Below are 20,818 nucleotides of genomic sequence, written 5' to 3'. Positions count from 1 at the left end.
ATCCAGTTTTATATTAACATTTTGCAAAGAACTATAATTGCACTTGTATAGCCTTTGCTGTTTATTGACCAGGACTCTTTTGAAAGCGAAATTTTTAATTACGATGGCAGTGTCCTGGTTAAATAAAATAAAAATAAGAAATGCTTCATCACAAGAAGTCCCAGTCAAACGCGCTCTTTGACTTGATGAACTGTGTGACCCGTTGGGTGAATAGCTCAGTCTGGCGGTGGCTCGCTCGGCGCCCTGCAGGTCGAGCAGCCGCTAAACGGCCTCCTGATATCTCAAGCAGAATTAAAGGTGCTGTTTATAAGCGGGCTGTCACATGTATTGGTATTCTGTCCTGGTTTAAATGACAAAGATGGTGAATTGGATTTCTAAATTTAGCCTGCTTGGATGGAGACCAGCTATTATGTCTTTGTGAGCGGCAGGCCAAACGTGCATTTAACCGAATAAATAAAGAGTCTGCTCGGCCATGACAACGCGTGCCAGCATCGTGTTCAGCTGCTGATTGATGGGCCTGTATAAGTGAGCTGGACAGGCCTTTTCATGTGTTTGAGTTCGTCCCGGCGCGAGCCATCATCTCCACTTATTTCAGAGGCTGAAGAGCCGGATGCGACTGTGGCAAAGCTGCTAAGATATGGACAAATAAAATCAGTACAGACGTTCGATTTGTCCACGACATCAACCAATATATTTACTAGGGCTGTAGTGATACAATAATCTCACTATACGACGCGATACACGATATTCTGCTCACGATACGATATATATTGCGATATTCAGCAAACGACACATTTCAATACACTTTCGCGATTTTCTGAAATATTTTAGAGGGACAGAGTGATTTTGGTGACATTTTGTGACTGTTATAGAGTTGGACTGAATTAATTTAACTGAAAACTGATTAAAAGCACCAACTACACAATACCTGGACATGGACACAGACTTAAAGTCGACAGCTGGACAAAATGAATCAAAGAAGTGGTGAGAAAACATGTTTCCTATAATTGAAACAGTACAAACTGTAGCTTACATGCATTTGTGAAGTAAATAAAGTGCATAAAGTACCTGCTCTGAATAGTTTGATACCTTTTTAACACTTAACATCTGAAGGAATCCCTCTAAGCTTGATGACCTGATCACTCTCCCGGCGAAGCAAGCAGTGAGTGAGCCAGGTGACAGTTGGATGTTACGATACTTGCGGATGAATATCGATTTTTTTCTAGGATAGAAAATATCGATATATATCGCAAAATCGATATTATTACACAGCCCTAACATTTAGGAAAAGTATTATGGAAAATCAACTTTTCTGTGCTTTGCAGCATGTTTTAATGTGATTCCTTCATCAAATACATGCATGTTTGAGAAATCGTTTAGTAACCGTAGCAACCGTTAATCTGTGCAGAACACCTGGGGGATCCTCCTACAGACTAGCCAGCAGCAATTAGCAAACGCCTGGTGGAACCGAACATCTGCTGAGCTCGTTATGCTTCTCAGAGAAACGCTGGGAAAAATGTTGGGTAACACTTTGTTTGAAGGGGGGTGCATAAGACTGACATAACACTGTCATGAACATGAAGAAGTCTTTATGAATGTTGTCATTAAATTGTGAGGTTGCACAGTGGCGCAGTTGGTAGAGCTGTTGCCTTGCAGCAGGAAGGTTCTGGGTTTGATTCCCGGCCCCGGTCTTTCTGCATGGAGTTTGCATGTTCTCCCTGTGCATGGTGGGTTTTCTCCAGGTACTCCGGTTTCCTCCCACAGTCCAAAAACATGACTGTCAGGTTAATTGGTCTGCCTAAATTGTCCCTAGGTGTGAGTGTGTGTGTGCATGTTTGTTTGTCCTGTGTGTCTCTGTGTTGCCCTGTGACAGACTGGCGACCTGTCCAGGGTGACCCCGTGACCCCGCCTCTCGCCCGGAACGTTAGCTGGAGAGGCACCAGCACCTGCTGACCCCACTGAGGGACAAGGGTGAAAGAAGATGGATGGATGGATACAAAATCATGCAAAGTTGTCACTTTTAATGGGCTTTTAATGCAACTTTTAGAGCAACTTTGATTTAAAGTGTCATTATTTACCGAATGACACTTCATGACAACGTTCATAAACATTCATAAGGACTCATTCATGTTCATGACAGATGTTATGTCATGTTTATGAACGTGTTATGTCAGTCTTATGCACACCCCTTCAAATAAAGTGTTACCGCTTCTTAAAGAGACAGAGGCCCAATTTTAAGGCGTTAAATTACAAAGTCAAATTTGGTTTATGTAGCATTTTTATAAACAACTCAAGGTAGCATAGTTACTTTATTGTGCTCTAAAATATATTTATTTATTTATGCTTCTATTATTTATGTATGTATGTATTTATTTATTTATTTATCTATTTCTTTATTTATTTGTTTATTTTCTTTCATTTTCTTAACTTTTCCATGCCAAAAAAAAAAAAAATGCACCAAATGAGCCAATTTCTGCAAATTTTGTTTCATTACAATAAATAAATGCTACAAAAATTGACAATTAAAATTTAATAGGTGAATCAGATTTTTTTTTTCTTGCAGAATAAAGCGAGCTCTCTGCACTTGCATTAAAAAAAAAAGTTTATCCCCATTTATGCATCAGAACATTTCGTCAGTCGGTCGATAAAGAACCGTCATTTATTTCCCCCAAATCTCAGTTCTGCTTTCTTCCACAGCGATTTGGGGCTTTTTGCATAATATATGTCGATGTGCATATTGGTTTCACGTCTCTGGAAAACTGCCGTAAACTGTTGTACGGGTTATGTTTTAGTGTAAATTCAGAGAATCTATGAAATGCTGCAGTAAATTAAATTACTTTAAACCTGAAACAGTGGAGAGACGAGGACAAACCCACTGAACCAAATGTTCAAATTACCTAAATCTGTTTGGTGGTTTGAAAGTAACAAGTTGAAATTTAGGTTTGTGCCTTTTTGTGAGACGTTTCTTCACTTATTTTGGGGGAAATTGTTAAAGATTTCACCACAACATTCAGCTAATTTCTCATCTTTTCATTTCTTTCTTTGAAGGAATGGAAACTAATTTGTAGCAGCTCTTGAATCTAAACTCTTCAGGCTTCCTAAAACACCTGGCAAAGATTCTACTGACAGATTATCGTCTTAAAAAATAAAATAAAAAAAGGGAGATTTGGTTTTAGAATATTTTTATAATATTTGAATTGGGTTTATTGCATTTTTAGCTACATTTTTTGTGAGAAATATTAGTTACATCATTAGCAACTCGTATATATTCGCGTTATGTAATATTCAGCATTTTAATAATGTTACTAAATTCTGCAATATTCAACTCCACTGAGTCAAAACTGTGTTTTTATAAATTAATTTTCAGTGATGCAACATATTTGTTGATGAATTTGGTCATTTAAACATTTTTTTCATGGTATTTAGAGAATTTAAACCCTCTAAATTTGTTTTTATCAATGCTCTATTCACCATTATTTGTGCTGCATTTCCTCATACATGATACTGAACGCTGCTTCTTTTTATTACTCTTTCGTCCTCCAGGGCAACTGTACTGGGAAAATTAAATCTGCATTATTTATGGGAAGAAGCAGCTAAACAGCGCAGCTTATAGCCTGCAGCAAACTTTCAGTTCTCTGTCTGGTTATGTGGCGTCCTGTTTGATGTCTGTTTGACTTCTTCATGCGATTAAAATATTCTTTTGTTCTCCATTGTTTTCTCTCGCAGCAACTCTTCCAGTGCCAGGCCCTAAAGAAGCTGAGTTTGCCCGATAACGACCTTTCCAATCTTCCCACCACCATCGCCAGCCTGGTCAACCTCAAAGAGTTAGACATTAGTAAAAACGGTAAGGTGCTCAGAACAGATGTTGTAGTAAAATATATTGTAACTACAGCTCAGAGAAAATATTTTAAAATGCTGCTGTTACTTTATAAATCACCACAATACATCAAAGACGTGCTGCTGTTGTTGTATTAACTTTCCAAACCTCTCAGGTCTTTTGGTTCTGGAACCAAAAATGTAGAAACAGCATTCAGCTTCTATGCACCACAAATCTGGAACAAGCTTCCAGAAAACCTAAAAACTGCTGAAACACTGAGCTCCTTTAAGTCTACACTTAAAAACCCACCTGTTTAGAGTTGTTTTTGAACCATAATCAATGAAACGTGTTGATGTGTATTTTTACACATCTATATGTAAAAATAATACATGAATATTATATAATAATGCAATAATACATTACAAAATGTAATGTTTACTGGTTTTCTCAACTGTTGACTTTGTATTTTTGTGCTTTTATGATGTAAAACACTTTGATCTGCTGAAATGTGCTATTTATTGTTTACATCCGGAAATTTCACGCATGCACACAAATTTGGAGAGCCAAAACACTCGACTTCAATTTGCGGTAGAACGACTCCGTTAACTAATGTAGATGTAAGTACTACTGATTAATGCTTTGCGCCACAGCAAAGGAGAAAATAACGCGGAAAAAACGTTGAAGAACAACTCAAAACCACTTTTTTTTCTCGCTCTCTGTGTCACTTAGTCGACACAGAGACTCGTTGCCATAGCAACTGACAACAACACCGCTTTATGTTTCAGGATTCAACACCAAAAAAACACCCAAACATTTTCCACACAAAGAACAGAACATGCAGTACGTTACAGTTTTATGTTTTCAGGTTTGATGTTTGTTTTGTGATTATTAATAAGTGATAGCTGTGGTAGATTAGCCACCGCTGCTAACAGCTAAGCTAACACAGCGGTGGTTAATTAGCTAATTTAAACACCTGCTCTACTGATGATCTGTCAGGGTTAGTGTTTAGGTTTCCTGTTTTATTTTTTTGTAACTGAACCAAAACACAGAATTCTGCAGCACATCTACATGTTAAGGTTCTCATAGTCATGCTAGCATGACTAGCCTACTTTCCTCGCTCTCGCCGTTTTCTTTCTGACCTTGTTATCTAGTTATTGCAGTGTTGCAAAGCACTGCGTCCCTTTTAATTTTGTATATCAGGCGTACAGTTACGGTTTAGGGCGTTTTATTGATAACTTAACAGCAGAAGCCAATGCTAATCATCGTTAGCCAGCAGCTCTTTGCCTTCCAGCAGGGAGATCTTGGATGCATGACGTCACATTGCAACAGGTCCATGCAAATAAACCTTATTGATTGATTGGAACGTGATATTATGACTCACTCCAACAGGAATCCAGGAGTTTCCAGATAATATAAAATGCTGTAAAGGCCTGTCTGTGGTAGAAGCCAGCGTCAACCCCATTACCAAGTAAGATCCGAATACTTTCCATCTCTACTAACCTGAACCTTTCTCTTTATCCTGGTTTGACTGAAACAACAGCAGCTTATTGTAATGCCTCCACTTAGCAGCTCGGGGAAAGTCTCACTAAATAACTCAGAAATATCCTTAAAATAAGTTTCTTTAACTTCCCGAAGGAAAAAAATGTTTCTTTAAAACTTGTAGACATAAAACCTGAACACATATTGAAGTATGGATCCACCACAGGGTTGAAAGATTGACAATTACAAGAAAAAACTGACGCAGCTCTTGACTTGGATTCTTTTTAGTTAGTTGCCTTGATTTTTTCCTTGAGGTTTTCAATTCAGATAAAATTAATTTAATAGAAATGTTGCTGTTTACTTGGCGACTGTGGCTTGAAGGGAAATTGTGAGTTTAATTCCAGTTTCCAAAAACACAAATCCTATATTTGGTCTATTTTCTGGTGTAAACTTATTAGTATACTTGAAATAAGACAAAACTAAATTTTAAATAACTTTTAAAGGAGCTTGTTTTAAGTAAATAATTCCTCAATATTGATAAAAAAGTGTAGATTTAACTTAAAATGTTTTATAATCTGCCAATAATTCTAGCACTTTTTAAAAATCTATATTAATTTAAAACAAGCTTCTATATATTGCTGATGAGTTTTGTCTTATTTGAAGTATATTAAGATATTTGCACTAAAACCTAAACCAAAATTTTAGCTCTATTATGAAAAATATGAGTTTTTGCTTGAGCAGTGACAATACAATGCACAGAATAAATAAACACATTTAACCAAACAACTTATTCCTTTCTGGTAGAATAATGAGTTGAGTTGACCAACTTTACGATCTAAATTGTTTCTTTACGGAATAAACTGTAGAGTTTATATAAAAACATTACTTTTTTCATGGTGAAGTTATAAACTTTATGCATTTACTTGTCATTTTGAACTGTTAATAAAACCAGAGAAAATTACAAATAGACTTATTGCCTGATCTAAACCCCATGAATGTCGTTTCTTATCCGTTTAATTAAATTAAAATAACCCGATTGTTGGTTATTTTTTTAAACTAAAACTTGATAGAAGCACCTTTTGATTTAATTTAAACATTTATTTGCGTACAGTAAGCCAAAATTATACCTATCTTTGGTTGATTTAGGTCTTAAGTAATCTTTTATTTTACCAACATGTATTTTGTATCTGGGGCTGCACAGTGGCGCAGTTGGTAGAGCTGTTGCCCTGCAGCAAGAAGGTTCTGGGTTCGATTCCCGGCCCCGGTCTTTCTGCATGGAGTTTGCATGTTCTCCCTGTGCATGGTGGGTTTTCTCCAGGTACTCCAGTTTCCTCCCACAGTCCAAAAACATGACTGTCAGGTTAATTGGTCTGTCTAAATTGTCCCTAGGTGTGAGTGTGTGTGTGCATGGTTGTGTGTCTCTGTGTTGGCCTGCCTGACAGACTGGCGACCTGTCCAGGGTGACCCCGCCTCTCGCCCGGAACGTTAGCTGGAGAGGAACCAGCACCTCCTGACCCCACTAAGGGACAAGGGTGAAAGAAAATGGATGGATGGATGGGTATTTTGTACCTGTAGCTAATTTGGAAGTGGCCCAGTCAAAGTTCAGACTCATAATCAAAGGAATTTTCTCAAATTTTAGTAGAAACTTTTGATTGGTGTAAAGTCAATAAAGATGTTTAACTTACCCCTGCTTTAGGTGATGATTTAATCAGTAAACCAAAATGACTGGAGTTTTTTTATTTTTTATGTGAAAAATGTTATTTAATGCGAGCATTTTTATCTGAACCCAAACTAATTAAAAAAACAAATACAGGCTTTGTTTCCTCTTTTATTACCCAAGTGAGACGCCTCATAATAATTAATAAAAAATATCCAGACACTATGCAGTCTTGTCTCCGTTATGCCGTCTCATCAGATCTGCATATTCACAGGAAGTAAACGCGTTTACCGCTGGAGTCTCAGGTGTAATTACTGCTGCTTTGTGATGCTGAAGTGCTGCGGAGGAAAATGCTTCTTGTGCGTCTCTGAGCTGCTTGTGCAGCAGATGAGTCATCTGCAGGCCAGCAGTGGTTAGCTGCTCCTGCTAGCTAGCATGCTAGAAACCGGTCCTGTTTCATTCAGTTGGAGCCGAGTGAAACGGCTCCAGTTTGTCTTTTGTTTCCTCTCCTGTTGTTTTTCACTGAATTCTTCTCGTCTCAGACTCCCAGATGGTTTCACGCAGCTCCTGAATCTGACCCAGCTCTTCTTGAATGATGCCTTCCTGGAGTATCTGCCCGCTAACTTTGGCAGGTGAATTAAAAACGCAAAATAAAGTAATTTTGTCCAGTTTCTAGTGCGAATACCTTAGTACATTTGAAACGCATTAAAACTAACTTACAAGTAACTTCTCAGCAAGACGCATGAGCTCGTTTTAAGTCAATAATTCCTTAATGTTGATTAAAAAGGTCCATTGGCAGTTTATTCCACAATCTACCGGCCGATACACCGTTGCCTAGCAACCCCAGCCCGACCCGTCACCTAGCAACCAGGTTCCAGTTCCATTGGCAGTTAGAACATGGAAACACTGTCATATTGTAAGTTAAATAATTATTATTGACTTAAAACAAACTCCTGTATCTCCCTGAAAAGTTACTTGTAATTCAGTTTTGTCTTATTTCAAGTGTACTAAGATATTTGCACTGGAAATAAGATTGAAAATACTTGGTAAGATTTTGAGGGTTTTTAGTGTAAATTTGTGTTTTTTGTGTTTTTCGGGGGGATTAAATATTTATTCACTATCAAATACTTTTTTTTATAGTTTTTAAAGTTCACAGCTGAATTTTGTGTTTAGCATATTTCTGAAGATGCCTTCCTTGTACAGGACATGCATGAGAATTATGCCCTTAAGGCTAATTTTAAAGCTTATATTTTAGGAAGCATTATTAAATATGACTATGGAAATGCTGTGGGATACTGACCTTGCTTCTTATTTATAATTTATACAACTTTTTCTCAGCAAAAAAAATAATAATTTAAGCACGTATGTTATTACTGCACTCTTTTTCTTGGTTTGCTTTAAGTTTTTTTTTGTTTTTTTTTTTTGAGAAAATTATCCCGTAAACAGAAAAAACAGCTGATCTAATTAAAACAAACTCAGTTAATTTGTTACAAGTAGTGAATGTATATTTTCCCAAGTTTATTAAGTTGTGTGGTTACACAAGCATAAATATATTGCATTTCATAAACTTAATGTAACAAAATAACTCTTTTTTTTTTCAGTCGGAGCTCCATTGGTGACAATATTTGTTAAAAATAAAAATAAAAACACTGATTTCTGGATGGAACTTTTTTTTCACACCATTTTTTTTTGCTAAGTCTGTTTTTGTATTTCCTACTCAAAACTTGCGTTTTCTGATGCTTTTCTTTTCACTTGATCTTATTTTAATTTAGTTCTTTTTTGTGTTTCCTCCTGTTGCATCTTTGGATGTTTTTTATTTTAGTCCCTTTTTTGTATTTCCTACTGTTGCGTCTGAGTGCAAATGGAAGGAATTAAGTTTAGGCTTTTCTTCCATCTGTTATTCAGGCTCTCCAAATTACGGATTCTGGAGCTGAGAGAGAACCACCTGAAAACCATGCCAAAGTAAGACAGGATGCCATATGTATACTTTACTCTGTGTGTTGGAGTGAAAGAGACAGACGGATTTAAAATAATAATTCTGCAGCTCTCAAACATAAAGAAACTGAAATAAATATTAATATTTACTACTACAGGGATGTCCAAACTTTTAAATTAATAATAGAAACATGAAAATACATTAAAGCAATTCAAATTGTCTGATTTTTCTTGTTGTTTTGTAGAAAACGGATGTTATTTATTGTATATCCAAAACTTTAAAGTTATTTTTGCCATTTTCTGAATTAGAAGAAATTTCTTTTGGGCTTGATTGAACAAATTTATTCTGTCGAAGAAAAATATTTAAGTTTGTATTTCAAAACTCTTGCTATATTAAGTCCAGTTAATTAAATTAAATAAAACCTAACTTAGTCTAAGCAAAATCGGCTTTACAGTAATAGACTCTATATAAACTTTTGGTTACAAAGAAACAAATACTTAACATTTTTGTCATAAAATGTTTCTGTTAGTAATACTTTTACTGTATTTAAAATTAAAAGTTGTGACGGATCGGCCACACAAAATCACTCCCAGGGCCACAAATGGCCCCCAGACCACACTTTGGACACCCCTGTACTAGTATGTTTCTATCACTATCACACATAGAAATGTAACTGTTTTTGTTTTGCTTTTGAGAATGCACCCTGAATTTTAGATTATTTTTAAAAAATAAGGAATCCCACTGTGAGAAAATGAATATTTAATAAAACTGAAGTCACAGAACTGTTTCCATTTCCCTCTGGTGAGGTCCATCCACAGACTGACACAGCTGGAGAGGCTGGATCTGGGCAGCAACGAATTCTCCGAAATGGTGAGATTTTAATGCAGATTAAATTACACGTCAGATTGTGAGCTGGAATAAAAGTAAAAAGAGAAACAACAGAGAACCACTGAGATTAAAGGAAGCCTGTCACCATCTGTTTAGACACAAAGTAGAAAACTGCTTGGAGTTCTGCCAAAGTTTGGCTCTAAGATCTTAGGTACCAATCTGTGTGAAAGTGACAATAAATTGACGAATTAAACTATCATATTAGAGTCTCTGCTGCTTTTTTTGGCTTCAATTTTTCACCTAAAATGCTGAATGAGAAGAAGAATCGTTCCAGTTCCTTGTTTTAGGAAATACCAACATTTATCTATTTCGTAATGTATTATCCACAGCGACATGCTGGATAGTCATTTAAATGCAGAAATAAAGTCGTGTACTCATGATTTTTGACAGTCTGAGGTTAAAACTACCTGTTATCTTTGTACAGTAAATGTACAAAATGCTTTTAATTTACTTAGTGAAGAATGTTGTAAAATTCTCAAACAGAAATCCTTGCTTCTCTTTTTATATTTGTATTTCTATCACTTTGCTTCTTACTGGTGCAAGTCTTTTTTTTTTTTTTTCTCATAAATTGAACCATTAGCTACACGACAACCCGACCCGAGGAATCATCTAAAGATGGTTCAGATTTTACAAAAGCGGCCATCTTTACTCTTTACTCGACCCAAACTCTTCTATAGTTTATTTGCATTTGTAAACAGATATTTCCAAAAAACCCTCCTCTAGTTGTAGTGTTCGCAAAATTAAATATATAAACTTTATACAAAACTTTATTTGCCATTTTAAAAACACAAACATCAACCCAAACAACGCCAGACCAGTATTTTATTTCTGTTTGAGTCCTGATTTACAGACCTGCGTTCTCTGATGCTGGATAAGATTTATTAGCGTTTTCATGCGTTTGCTTCTTGTTTTTTCCCATTATTTGCATTTGACCGTGTGAAATCCTGTTTTATCTCGTTAGCCAGAGGTGTTGGAACAGATGCACAGCCTGAAGGAGCTGTGGCTGGATAACAACTCTCTACAGTCTATACCTGGGGTGAGACAACGTTTCGCAGTAAAATCGGAGCATGGGAGCAGAAACGGCACATTGTGGCAGACCTTAACTTGTTCGTCCGCTCTCCTGCAGCCTATAGGGAAGCTTCGCCAGTTGCGGTACTTGGATTTGGCCAAGAATCGCATTGAGACGTTGGATAGTGACGTCTCAGGCTGTGAGGCCTTAGAAGATCTGCTGCTCTCCTCCAACATGCTGCAGCACCTGCCAGACTCTATAGGTACTTCAAATCAACCTGCTTATTATTCACAGTAGTTCCTAAAAAAAGGGCTGTTGGTCTTTTTGTATCATTTTCTGCCAGTCTGCTACAAATCTGCATGTAATTATCTATAATTATCTAAAAAATGTAAGTGGTAATTTATGTAAATGATTGTGTTAAAGGGGCAGTTCGTTTCTTTTAGCTGTACATCAAGTTATAATCCTGTTAGCTCATCAAAAATAAACCTGGAGTGTTTCCTTGATTCTCTCATGCATGTTTGAGAAATCCGTTCGTCTCCATGGCAACCAATCAGCTGTGCAAAACGCCTGGGCGGACCTAGCTCCGCCTTCGAGACGCAGCTCCGCCCCCACTCAGCTCCTTCAGACTAGCCAGCAGCAATTAGCAAACACCTGGTGGAGCCGAAACTCTGCTGAGCTCGTTGTAGGAGCTGCCTCTCAGTGAAACGCTGGTAAAAAACGTAGTTAAAGGAGCCATGCTGTGATGACTTCCTGAAAGCAGAGTTTTTAAAGAGATAGGCCCAATTTTAAGGTGCAAAATATCAAAGTAACATTTCTTTTAGGCCATATATGTAGCATTTTTAACAACTAGAGTTAAAATAGTTACTTGGTTGTGCTGTAAAATGGCACAAAGTGCCTGGAAAACACATAATACTTCCTCTTTAAAGCAAAAGGGATGAAAGCTTTTTGGTTTGTAGCTGCGTAGGTTTCGTATGACGCATGTTTGCACCGATGTTTTTGCGTTTAGGAATGCTAAAGAAGCTGACCACTCTAAAGGTAGATGACAACCAGCTGACCTCACTGCCTCACACCATTGGGAGGTAAGAAACCAAAACAAATCCGACTCCTCAGCTGAAGTCACGTTAGCTTGCAGCAGCGTTCAGGAACTTTTTCACATTTCACCATCACAAACGTCAACGATTTCAGTGGTATTTTAAATAATAGAAGTAGCAGACATTTGTATACGGTAAAAACCAAAATTATTCTGATTTAGGTGATGAGCTATTAATTTGAGCAGCATGAATCCTTTCAAAAAGAATTTTTTTCTTTGATTGTTTTTTACCTTCAATTTTTAATTAAATGTAAAAAAAAATAGAACCTTTATATTGTTTAGATTTTGAGAGATTTCTGTCAGAAACGGTGTTCGTGTTTCAGTAAAAATACTTTTAATTGAATAGTTTTGTGCCTTTTTCAGGTCCTCCAGTCTTAATTCTTCAGTATTATTAAAGTCCGTTTTGATGCCTCTGAACCAACTTTATGTTTAGAAAATCTGGTTTTCTTTTTAGTTTTCTGTGGCAAAATGCCTCAAACTTGTAAAGGTTGGATGTGAAACTGTTTTATTTGAGAGCAGTCGGTTGCACTCAGTTTTATTTTATGGAATCAGAGTAAAAGAGGCTAAATACACCATCAGCACTAATCCCACTAAAAAAAAGTTAAACTTGTGGTTGTGATGTGACAAAATGTGAAAAGGTTTACAGATTATGAACACCTTAGTAGTATTCTTTGTTTCGCTTTACTTTAAATCCTCCGTCGGCCGACTGTTAGTAGTTTATGAGGGTTTGCAGGTGAAGGGGTGTGTCGTTAATCTTGTTTATTGCTGTGTTGTAATGCTGGCTGATGATTGGTTGGGGGGGGTCTGTGTGTTGTGTTTGCTGCCGTGCTGTGGCGTTAGTCCGAAGCCAAAGCAAGGGTGAGTAACAAGAGCCTTCTGGATCCGAGGGCTTGTTCAGAGACAGATGTTGAGCTGTGCTGCAGATACAGAGAATCAAAGCTTGCTGCCACATGCTGCCAATATGGGGAACTTTTCATGCCCGCAACAATTACATGCAAACATAAAAAAAAAAACGATTCTTATCTGTAAAGTTTTGATTTAATCTCTAAATATGATTCATGTGCACGAAATGAAAATGGTTGCATGTAAAGTTACTGCAGTGATATGGATGAGCTGAAAAAAACTAAATCTTACCAGTTGTTTTGGTTTCGTTTCTAAAGGTTAAGGTAATTTTATTTATATAGCACATTTTCAGCAGCAAGGCAAAAACAAAGTGCTTTACAGGAATTAATAACAAACCAAAGGAAGGAGCAAAAGAAGAAAAAGCTAATAATGTTCATCCAAAGTTTATAAACTAGATGCTTCTAGTGTAAATTACATTAGAAATAAGACAAGATATATAGGATCTTATTTTAATTCAATAATCCCTTATTTTGGATTGAAAAGTACAAGTTCCACTGGCAGAACGTTTCACCACCGTTACCTAGCAACCCCAGCCAAGCCCAGGCCGTCACCTAGCAACCGAGTTGTAGTTCCACCGGAAGATTCTTTCACTTTTAACAAGATATTTTTCCATAAGTGTAACAGAAATAATCTGCCAGTGAAACTAACACTTTTTCATCAATATTAATGAAATAGTGACATAAAACTAATATCTTTATGAAATGTTACTTACAAGTTTGTTTCTAGTGTAAATATCTTAGTATACATGAAATAAGACAAAACCAACTCACAAGTGACTTTTCAGCAAGACATATGAGCTTATTTTAGGTAAATAATTCCTAAGCACTAGTTCCACATGCACATTATTTCATTGACATTTTTCTCATGTTATAATTAAATAATCTGCCAGTGGAACTAGAACGTTTAATCAATTTTGAGGAATTGTACTAGAAACTAGACCAAAAATAATTGGTAAGATTTTTAATTTTTGCAGTGTTTTTTTTTTTTTTTTTTTTTGAGCTCATAATAAAGGTTAAGCAACATTAAATGTATTGTTTTCTTTAAAGAGATTTGAGATACAATGATAAAAATATGTGAAATGAATCCTGTATTTTTATTATTATTATTTTAATACGTTTATTGACTCACTTCATTTGTGGAAAGAATCATTCAGTTCTTTCCTTGAATTTTAGAGTTAAACTGAATGACTGTAGAGATTCGATTAAACTGTATTTCTTCTAAGCTGAACATCTTTGCCAGATCTGTATCTGAGCACTGAAAGCTTCCTGTCTTCATGAACAAGTCCCAGGTTGTAGTCTTGATAAGTAGTTCTGTAGATTAATTACTTCCCTTTGAAGCTCCTTATTGTTTCGTATCCGTTGTTTGAAGTGTTTCTTACCCCTGATGAAAACGATCCCTTTATTCTGTGTCTTTTTTTACATTTTTAAATAAGCTACCACATAAGTTTCATACAGTGTGAACTTTTATTTCATTTTTTTTTTTTGTTTTACTTCCTTCAACCTCTTTAAAGAGACATGAGCTTTGAACCACAGATGTCATATTTTAAAGCCAAGTAAAATAGATTAAAGGACCTTCTCTGCTTGTAAAAAATGAAATTGTCCCAATGGCGGGTAGATTGAATGTTTCTGCTGACGACTTTCATCAAATGCTGGGAAAAAGTTGTGAAATTATCATTTTGTTTTTACTTTGGACTGCGCTGGAGACGAGAAAGCAGTTACCCCTGTAATTTATTCCTAAAGCAACATTTCTGCCACTACCTGAAAATTACCATTTTTTCACATGCAAAATTCTTGTTTGTTTTAATTTTGTAGCTTTTACAGTTTTAGCTTAACATTTTTCTATTTTGGGCTATTTTTCATGTGCAAAAATCTGATAATTTTGATAATTTTTAAAATGGGGGGGTGGGGGGAGTTAGAAATATGACTTTTAATACTGATGAAAAAATCCAAGTTACTTCTGTTACGCTTATAACATGGCAAAAATGTCTTGTTATAAGTGAAAGAATCTTCCAGTGGAACTAGAACCGGGTTGCTAGGTAACGGGCTGGCCTTGGCTGGGGTTGCTAGGTAACGGGCTGGGCTTGGCTGGGGTTGCTAGGTAACGGCGCCAGTGGAACTAGTACTTTTTAATCACAAATAAGGGATTGTTGAATTAAAAATAAGCTCCCAAATCTTGTTGTGGATAATAACGTTGTGCTTAAAGAACTGTGAATAACTTGGTGGCACTTCATTGTGGTTTTGAACCTCAGTTCAATTAATGCAAAAAAAATTTTATATATATATATATATATATATATATATATATATATATATATATATATATATATATATATATATATATTCTCAGTTATCTTGAATACAATGATTTTTTTGTTGTTGCTAATTTTCACTGGATGTAAAACTACGTCTTGAACTTTACTCCCAACCAGATAGTGGCTTCATTTGAAAAAAGTTAAAGGAAACAAAACAGAAAAATTGGATCTAAAAAATGACATCTTGCTTAGCAGAACCTTTATCTTAATTGTAACCACAATAGGAAACACAAATGCTATTCACTATAAGCTAACCTTGCCTTACACCTCTCCTCGTGTTTCCTCCCATCTCATCTGCTCCCCTTTAGTCCGCATGGTAGTCCAGATGGTCCCGTCTGTTGAGAATAATAATAGCAGACTAATGTAATGTTAACAGTGGCAGTACGTGAATGTAAAATTGTTGTCTCATTAGCATTAGCATGCTGTTACCTCGGTGTCAGGACAGAGAATACACACAAAGGGGAGTCAGGTTTTCTACAGTAGATGTTACAGTAGAGAAGCTGGGGTCTATAAAAATGTACAAATATTGTTGACATACTTTTCTAGATGATTGATTTCAAGCCTTTATCTTTAATTTTAATCATAATTTAATAATCACTTGGTATTGAACTACAGCTCCAAATTCACACTTACAAAAGTTTTAACATTTTTTGTTTTGATTTTTAAAACAAACTTATATAAATTTTCCAGAGATTTTACTCATAAATACTTCATAATAAAATTACTCAAGTAAGAATAAAAAGCACAGCATGGGAAAAATACTCCTAAAAGTACATTTTTTTCAAAACATAATTGAGTAAAGATAAGTAGTTACTACCCGACTCTCATTGTGTGTTTCTATCATAATAAAGCAGAATTTTGCAGGAGGCCTAATGCTGATCTTTGATTAGATTTTAAAATGATTTTGTTTCTCGTTTCAGTCTTTCCTTAGAGTTAGTTTCCAGTTGTAGAGAGGAATAAGTTTTTAAAACTGCCTCAGACATTCTGCATCTTTCAGAATGACTCTTTTCCTCTTTCTGCCACCATGTCCTCTCCTCGTTTTCTTCAGCCTGTCTCTGTTGGAAGAGTTGGACTGCAGCTGTAACGAGTTGGAGTCGCTGCCTCCCACCGTCGGCTACCTGCACAGCTTGAGAACGTTTGCTGCAGATGAGAACTTCCTCACGCAGCTGCCGCGGGAGGTGAGCTAATTCATGGCAGCTTTAACGTTGACATAAAGCAGGTTAAACAACATGTAAGATATTAGATTTAAGATGTTAGTGTAATCAAAAAACAATTAGAAATATTTGCTAACGTCACATTTTGGACATTTTTGTGCTTCCCACTGCTGCTTCTGAAAACAGCTCATGTGAAAATAAGTTCATGTTTTTTGTGTCTAAAAAAAATGAGGTGATTTCTGAATGCATTTGGTTGCAATGAGTTTATATTCATTTATACATGAATATAAATTTATGCTGCACATATTTACGCATTTGTATTTGCAAAAACCTCTGCACCACTTTACGTAGCTCTAACATGCAAAATCGCCACGCACACAAACGTAATCCTTTGTCACTTAAACAAAAAAAATGCATCAAACTTCTCATTTGTTTTGATAACGTGTGTGTGTGTGTGTGTGTGTGTGTGTGTGTGTGTGTGTATGTGTGTGTGCGTGTGTGCGTGTGTGTGTGTATGAACCTGTGTTAGATCGGTAACTGCAAGAACGTGACGGTGATGTCACTTCGGTCCAACAAGCTGGAGTTTCTGCCTGACGAAATCGGACAGATGACCAAACTGCGCGTGCTCAACCTCAGCGACAACAGGTACCGGCGTGAGCGCGTCGTCACCAGGCGAAACTTTCTCAATGGCAGCTCCACTGCCCTCCTTCGCACTGCTGAGGCGGCCTGTGGTTGCTGTGGGAACCGGCGAGTGTGTTGCCATGGTTGCATGCTCTGCAGGCTGTACAGTGCGTGGGAACATGAAACATCTCCATTCTTCACCCGCTCCCCCATCCCCTCCTTCTTTCTCTTTCTGTGTCTTCCTTCGTAGGTTAAAGAATCTACCGTTTACCTTCACCAAGCTGAAGGATCTGGCAGCTCTGTGGCTCTCAGACAATCAGGTATCTGTCCTTTACCCTGCAGGAGAACACACCGGCGAACCCACATGGACCCCTGCATGTTATTGCTCACATCCTGAAAATGTGCACAACGCTGGAGAGCAAAAAGACGATTATCTTTCATGCCATTCATAGCCGCGCCGCCGCGGCAGAACAGCTCCATTAACTAAATGAAGCCTGGACATGAAGGTATTCTTCACTTAGTGCTACGCGCCACAGTAAGGGGAGAAATAAAGCAGAAAAAAACGCTAAAGAACAACTCAAAACCACTTTTTCCTCGCCACACTCAGACTCGTTGCCATAGCAACTGACAACAACGCCACTTTATGTTTCACTCAAACATTTCCCACACATAGAACGGGACATTCAGTCCTTTACAGTATCATGATTTTTATTTTGCGATTATTACGAAGTGATCACTGTGGTAGGCTAGATATGCTTGCTATAAGCTAAGCTAACAGAGGTGGTTGATTAGCTACGCTTGCTATAAGCTAAGCTAACAGAGGTGGTAGGCTAGCTATGCTTGCTATAAGCTAAGCTAACAGGTGGTAGATTAGCTACTCTTGCTATTAGCTAACAGAGGTGGTTGATTAGCTACTCTTGCTATAAGCTAAGCTAACAGAGGTGGTTGATTAGCTACTCTTGCTATTAGCTAAGTTAACACAGGTGGTAGATTAGCTACTCTTGCTATAAACTAAGCTAACAGCGGTTAGCTAGTTTAAACGCCTGCTCTGCTGATGATCTCTCAGAGGTGGTGTTTATGTCGCCTTTTTTTATTTTGTAACTGAACCAAAACAATGAATTCCTCATCACATCTACATGTTAAAGTTATCAAAGTCAAGCTAGCATAGCTGACCTACTTTCTTCTCAATCGCTATTTTCTTTCTTATTTAAAACTTTTTCCTCACCTTGTTATCAAGTTATCATAGTGTTGACAATTAGCAGCAAAGCACTGCATCCCTTTTTCTTTTATATATCAGGTGTGAATTGAAGTACTTAACCGCTGAAACCTATGCTAATCATCGTCAGCTAGCAGCTTTTTGCTCTCCAGCAGAGAGACGGAACGGGATCTTGTGCGCTTGGGCTGCAAGGGGTCCATATGCAACAACACCTTGAACTAATTGCACTAGAAACTAAAGCTAATTAATTTTTTTAAGTGTTAAATTGCGCAATTATCTGGTCAGTGGAAATGCAGTTATAGACACAAACAACAATTTAAGATGATGAAATTATTCTATATATTCTATAAAATATAATTTTTTTAGACTTGATTTTTTGCCATCTTTACTTCACCTAATTCTCTTGTAAAATAAACTTTGCTACATGGAAGTGCAGTGCTGATTTATTTCACTACCTTTAAATCCTAATTTAATTCCAGGCTACACTACGAAGCTTCAGAATATTTTAATACTTAGAGTTTGATCAAATGCTATAAATTATAATAAAAGCCATTACAACAGTGAATCTTAATGTCTCTGTTAAAGTCAAAAGCACATTTAAATTTCAAATGTTGATGAAATGTCAAGGCAAACATATATTTCCATTTAAAAATGTTGCTAATGTATTCACACACTTCCACAAATTTCAATTTGGACATTATTAGCATATTACATATATTACTAATCATGCACATTAAAGTTTCATTAAAGGGCCACTGGTTATTTTTGGAGTCAGTTCCCCGAATTGATATCTATCATATTAGGGTGCGTCCACACTGCAGCCTGAAGTGACTCAATTCCGATTTTTTGGCAATTCCGATTTTTTTTTTTGCCAGGGTCGTTCACACTGCCAGTAAATGCGACCTGTATGTGTTCTGCAGTGTAAACTGGCAAACAACCTGAAGTGTCCCGCATGCGCACTAGAGGGCGCCATAGCGTCAGCGTTGTCAGTGTTCTGCCAACCGCCATAAAAAGAAGAAGAAGAAGAGCTCAGTGTTTGCGGAAGTAAACATGGAGGCTAACGGTGGCGCTTAGCTTATATATTTGAAGTTGTTGTCCAACCGGAGCAGCAAATTAACAACTTAATCCTCATATAGTCCGTTATGGTTGTTGTTTTTCTTCCCACTTGCGCGTATCAGGAGCAGAATAGTGAGATTTGTTGGTTGAGAATCAGTGACGTTCAGTTCGGATGAATGCGACCTGGACGTTATGGTCGCATTTGAATCGGATACGTATCGGATTTGGGTCACTTTCTGAAAAGAATCCGACCTGAGCTGTTCACACTGCCATGAAAAGATCGGATACAGGTCGCATTACGTCAAAAAAAATAAAATCGGAATTGGGTCACTTCAGGCTGCAGTGTAAAACTTAGTGTTGACAAAATTAATTTTTGATCTAAGGGTGACCTAAGATTTGGCTTGTTTCCTCTAACAGTAAAAAGGCGAGTGGAGAAATGAAAGTTTGACCGTTTGTTTCTGTTTTCCAGTCCAAAGCTTTGATCCCGCTGCAGACGGAAGCCCATCCAGAAACCAAACAGAAAGTTCTGACCAACTACATGTTTCCGCAACAGCCCAGGCATGACGAAGGTAGAAAATATCTGTTTTTATGTCGCAGAAAGTTTGAATGTTGTCATGTGATATTTTTGGTTTGGACAACATCACTGGGTGATCCTGAAATATTGATAAAACCAAAACATTTAGGACTTAACCCCAATCTTTTTAAGGTTTAAAAAAAGCCAAACTGAAAGAGCAAAACTTAAACTTACCAGTGAAATTTAGATTTTGAAGAATACACAGTTCTAGTTTTGTTTTATCCTTCTACTTGCTGCTGTAAATATTCGTTTTTTATGTCTTTACATTGCATAACAGTGAATTATCCTCTGACTGTTTTGTGATGCTTTGCAGCTTCAGTGCTCATGTAATTCCCCTGAGGTTCACAAATCATTGTTTTTAAATAATTGTTAGTTTGTTTGTTTTTTAAATTGCTTCTCAAATATTACAAAGTGTGCGAGTAACAAACAGCTGCTGCTACTCGCTCAACACTGAAATCATAATAATAAATTTCTCTTATGAAAACTAACACAAAAATAAACTAAAGTAACTTTTTAGCAAAATACTGGAGCATGTTTTAGATGAATAACTCCCTAATAGTTGAACTGGCAGATTATTTCACTTATAAAAACCTTTATTTTGTTGTTAAAATGTGAAAAGCATCTTAGAATATTACATTTTAGATATTTTGAGATTTTTTTCATGTGCTTCAGTATGCCATAAATAAATAAAAAAAAGCTTATAGCTAAAGCGTCGTCTCCATTAAGGGCATTGGATATTTGTTAACATGATTCTGTTCATAATGCTGAAGCAATATTATTTCAAAGCACCCATTAATGTTTTTATATGTATATTTATTATTTATTGAATTTTTATAACATTACAACATGATTATTTCACTTAAAACAAAAAAAAATCCCATGTTAAACGTAAAATAATCAGTAATAAATACTTTTTTTTTTTTCCAATATTAAGAAATAGAAAAGATCATTTATGTAGCTAAAAAGTTTCTTCTAAGTACTTTTTGTCTTATTTTAAGTCCACTAAGATATTTACATTTGAAACTAGACCAAAAATACTTGGTAGATTTTGTGTTTTTGCAGTTTAACATGAGGTTAAATCTGTTTATCTCTGTAAAATTCACCCTC

At 36.5% G+C, this 20,818-nt stretch overlaps 1 protein-coding gene across 17 annotated transcripts in view; it reads left to right on the top strand.

Annotated features, from left to right (window-relative positions):
* The window catches only part of lrrc7 (leucine rich repeat containing 7), a 154,166-nt gene that overhangs the window by 93,264 nt on the left and 40,084 nt on the right, over positions 1-20,818 (top strand). For 14 of the 17 annotated variants that reach the window (XM_017304405.2, XM_008406230.3, XM_081606037.1 and 11 more), the window contains 13 exons: positions 3,727-3,844; positions 5,207-5,285; positions 7,496-7,585; positions 8,859-8,915; positions 9,696-9,759; positions 10,739-10,813; positions 10,904-11,048; positions 11,793-11,865; positions 12,717-12,734; positions 16,139-16,268; positions 16,774-16,889; positions 17,116-17,185; positions 19,607-19,706. In XM_017304405.2, the coding sequence (XP_017159894.1) occupies positions 3,727-3,844; positions 5,207-5,285; positions 7,496-7,585; positions 8,859-8,915; positions 9,696-9,759; positions 10,739-10,813; positions 10,904-11,048; positions 11,793-11,865; positions 12,717-12,734; positions 16,139-16,268; positions 16,774-16,889; positions 17,116-17,185; positions 19,607-19,706 (1,135 nt within the window). The remainder of the gene's footprint in view (positions 1-3,726; positions 3,845-5,206; positions 5,286-7,495; positions 7,586-8,858; positions 8,916-9,695; positions 9,760-10,738; positions 10,814-10,903; positions 11,049-11,792; positions 11,866-12,716; positions 12,735-16,138; positions 16,269-16,773; positions 16,890-17,115; positions 17,186-19,606; positions 19,707-20,818) is intronic. The other 3 variants (XM_008406228.3, XM_008406239.3, XM_008406227.3) reach the window with 1 other exon arrangement.

The sequence above is a fragment of the Poecilia reticulata genome, chromosome 4, assembly GCF_904066995.2.
Source record: "Poecilia reticulata chromosome 4, P_reticulata-male-v2, whole genome shotgun sequence".
Taxonomy (NCBI): Eukaryota; Metazoa; Chordata; class Actinopteri; order Cyprinodontiformes; family Poeciliidae; genus Poecilia; species Poecilia reticulata.
Note: the sequence above shows the minus strand (reverse complement) of the source record. Positions and strands in the feature narration are given on the sequence as shown.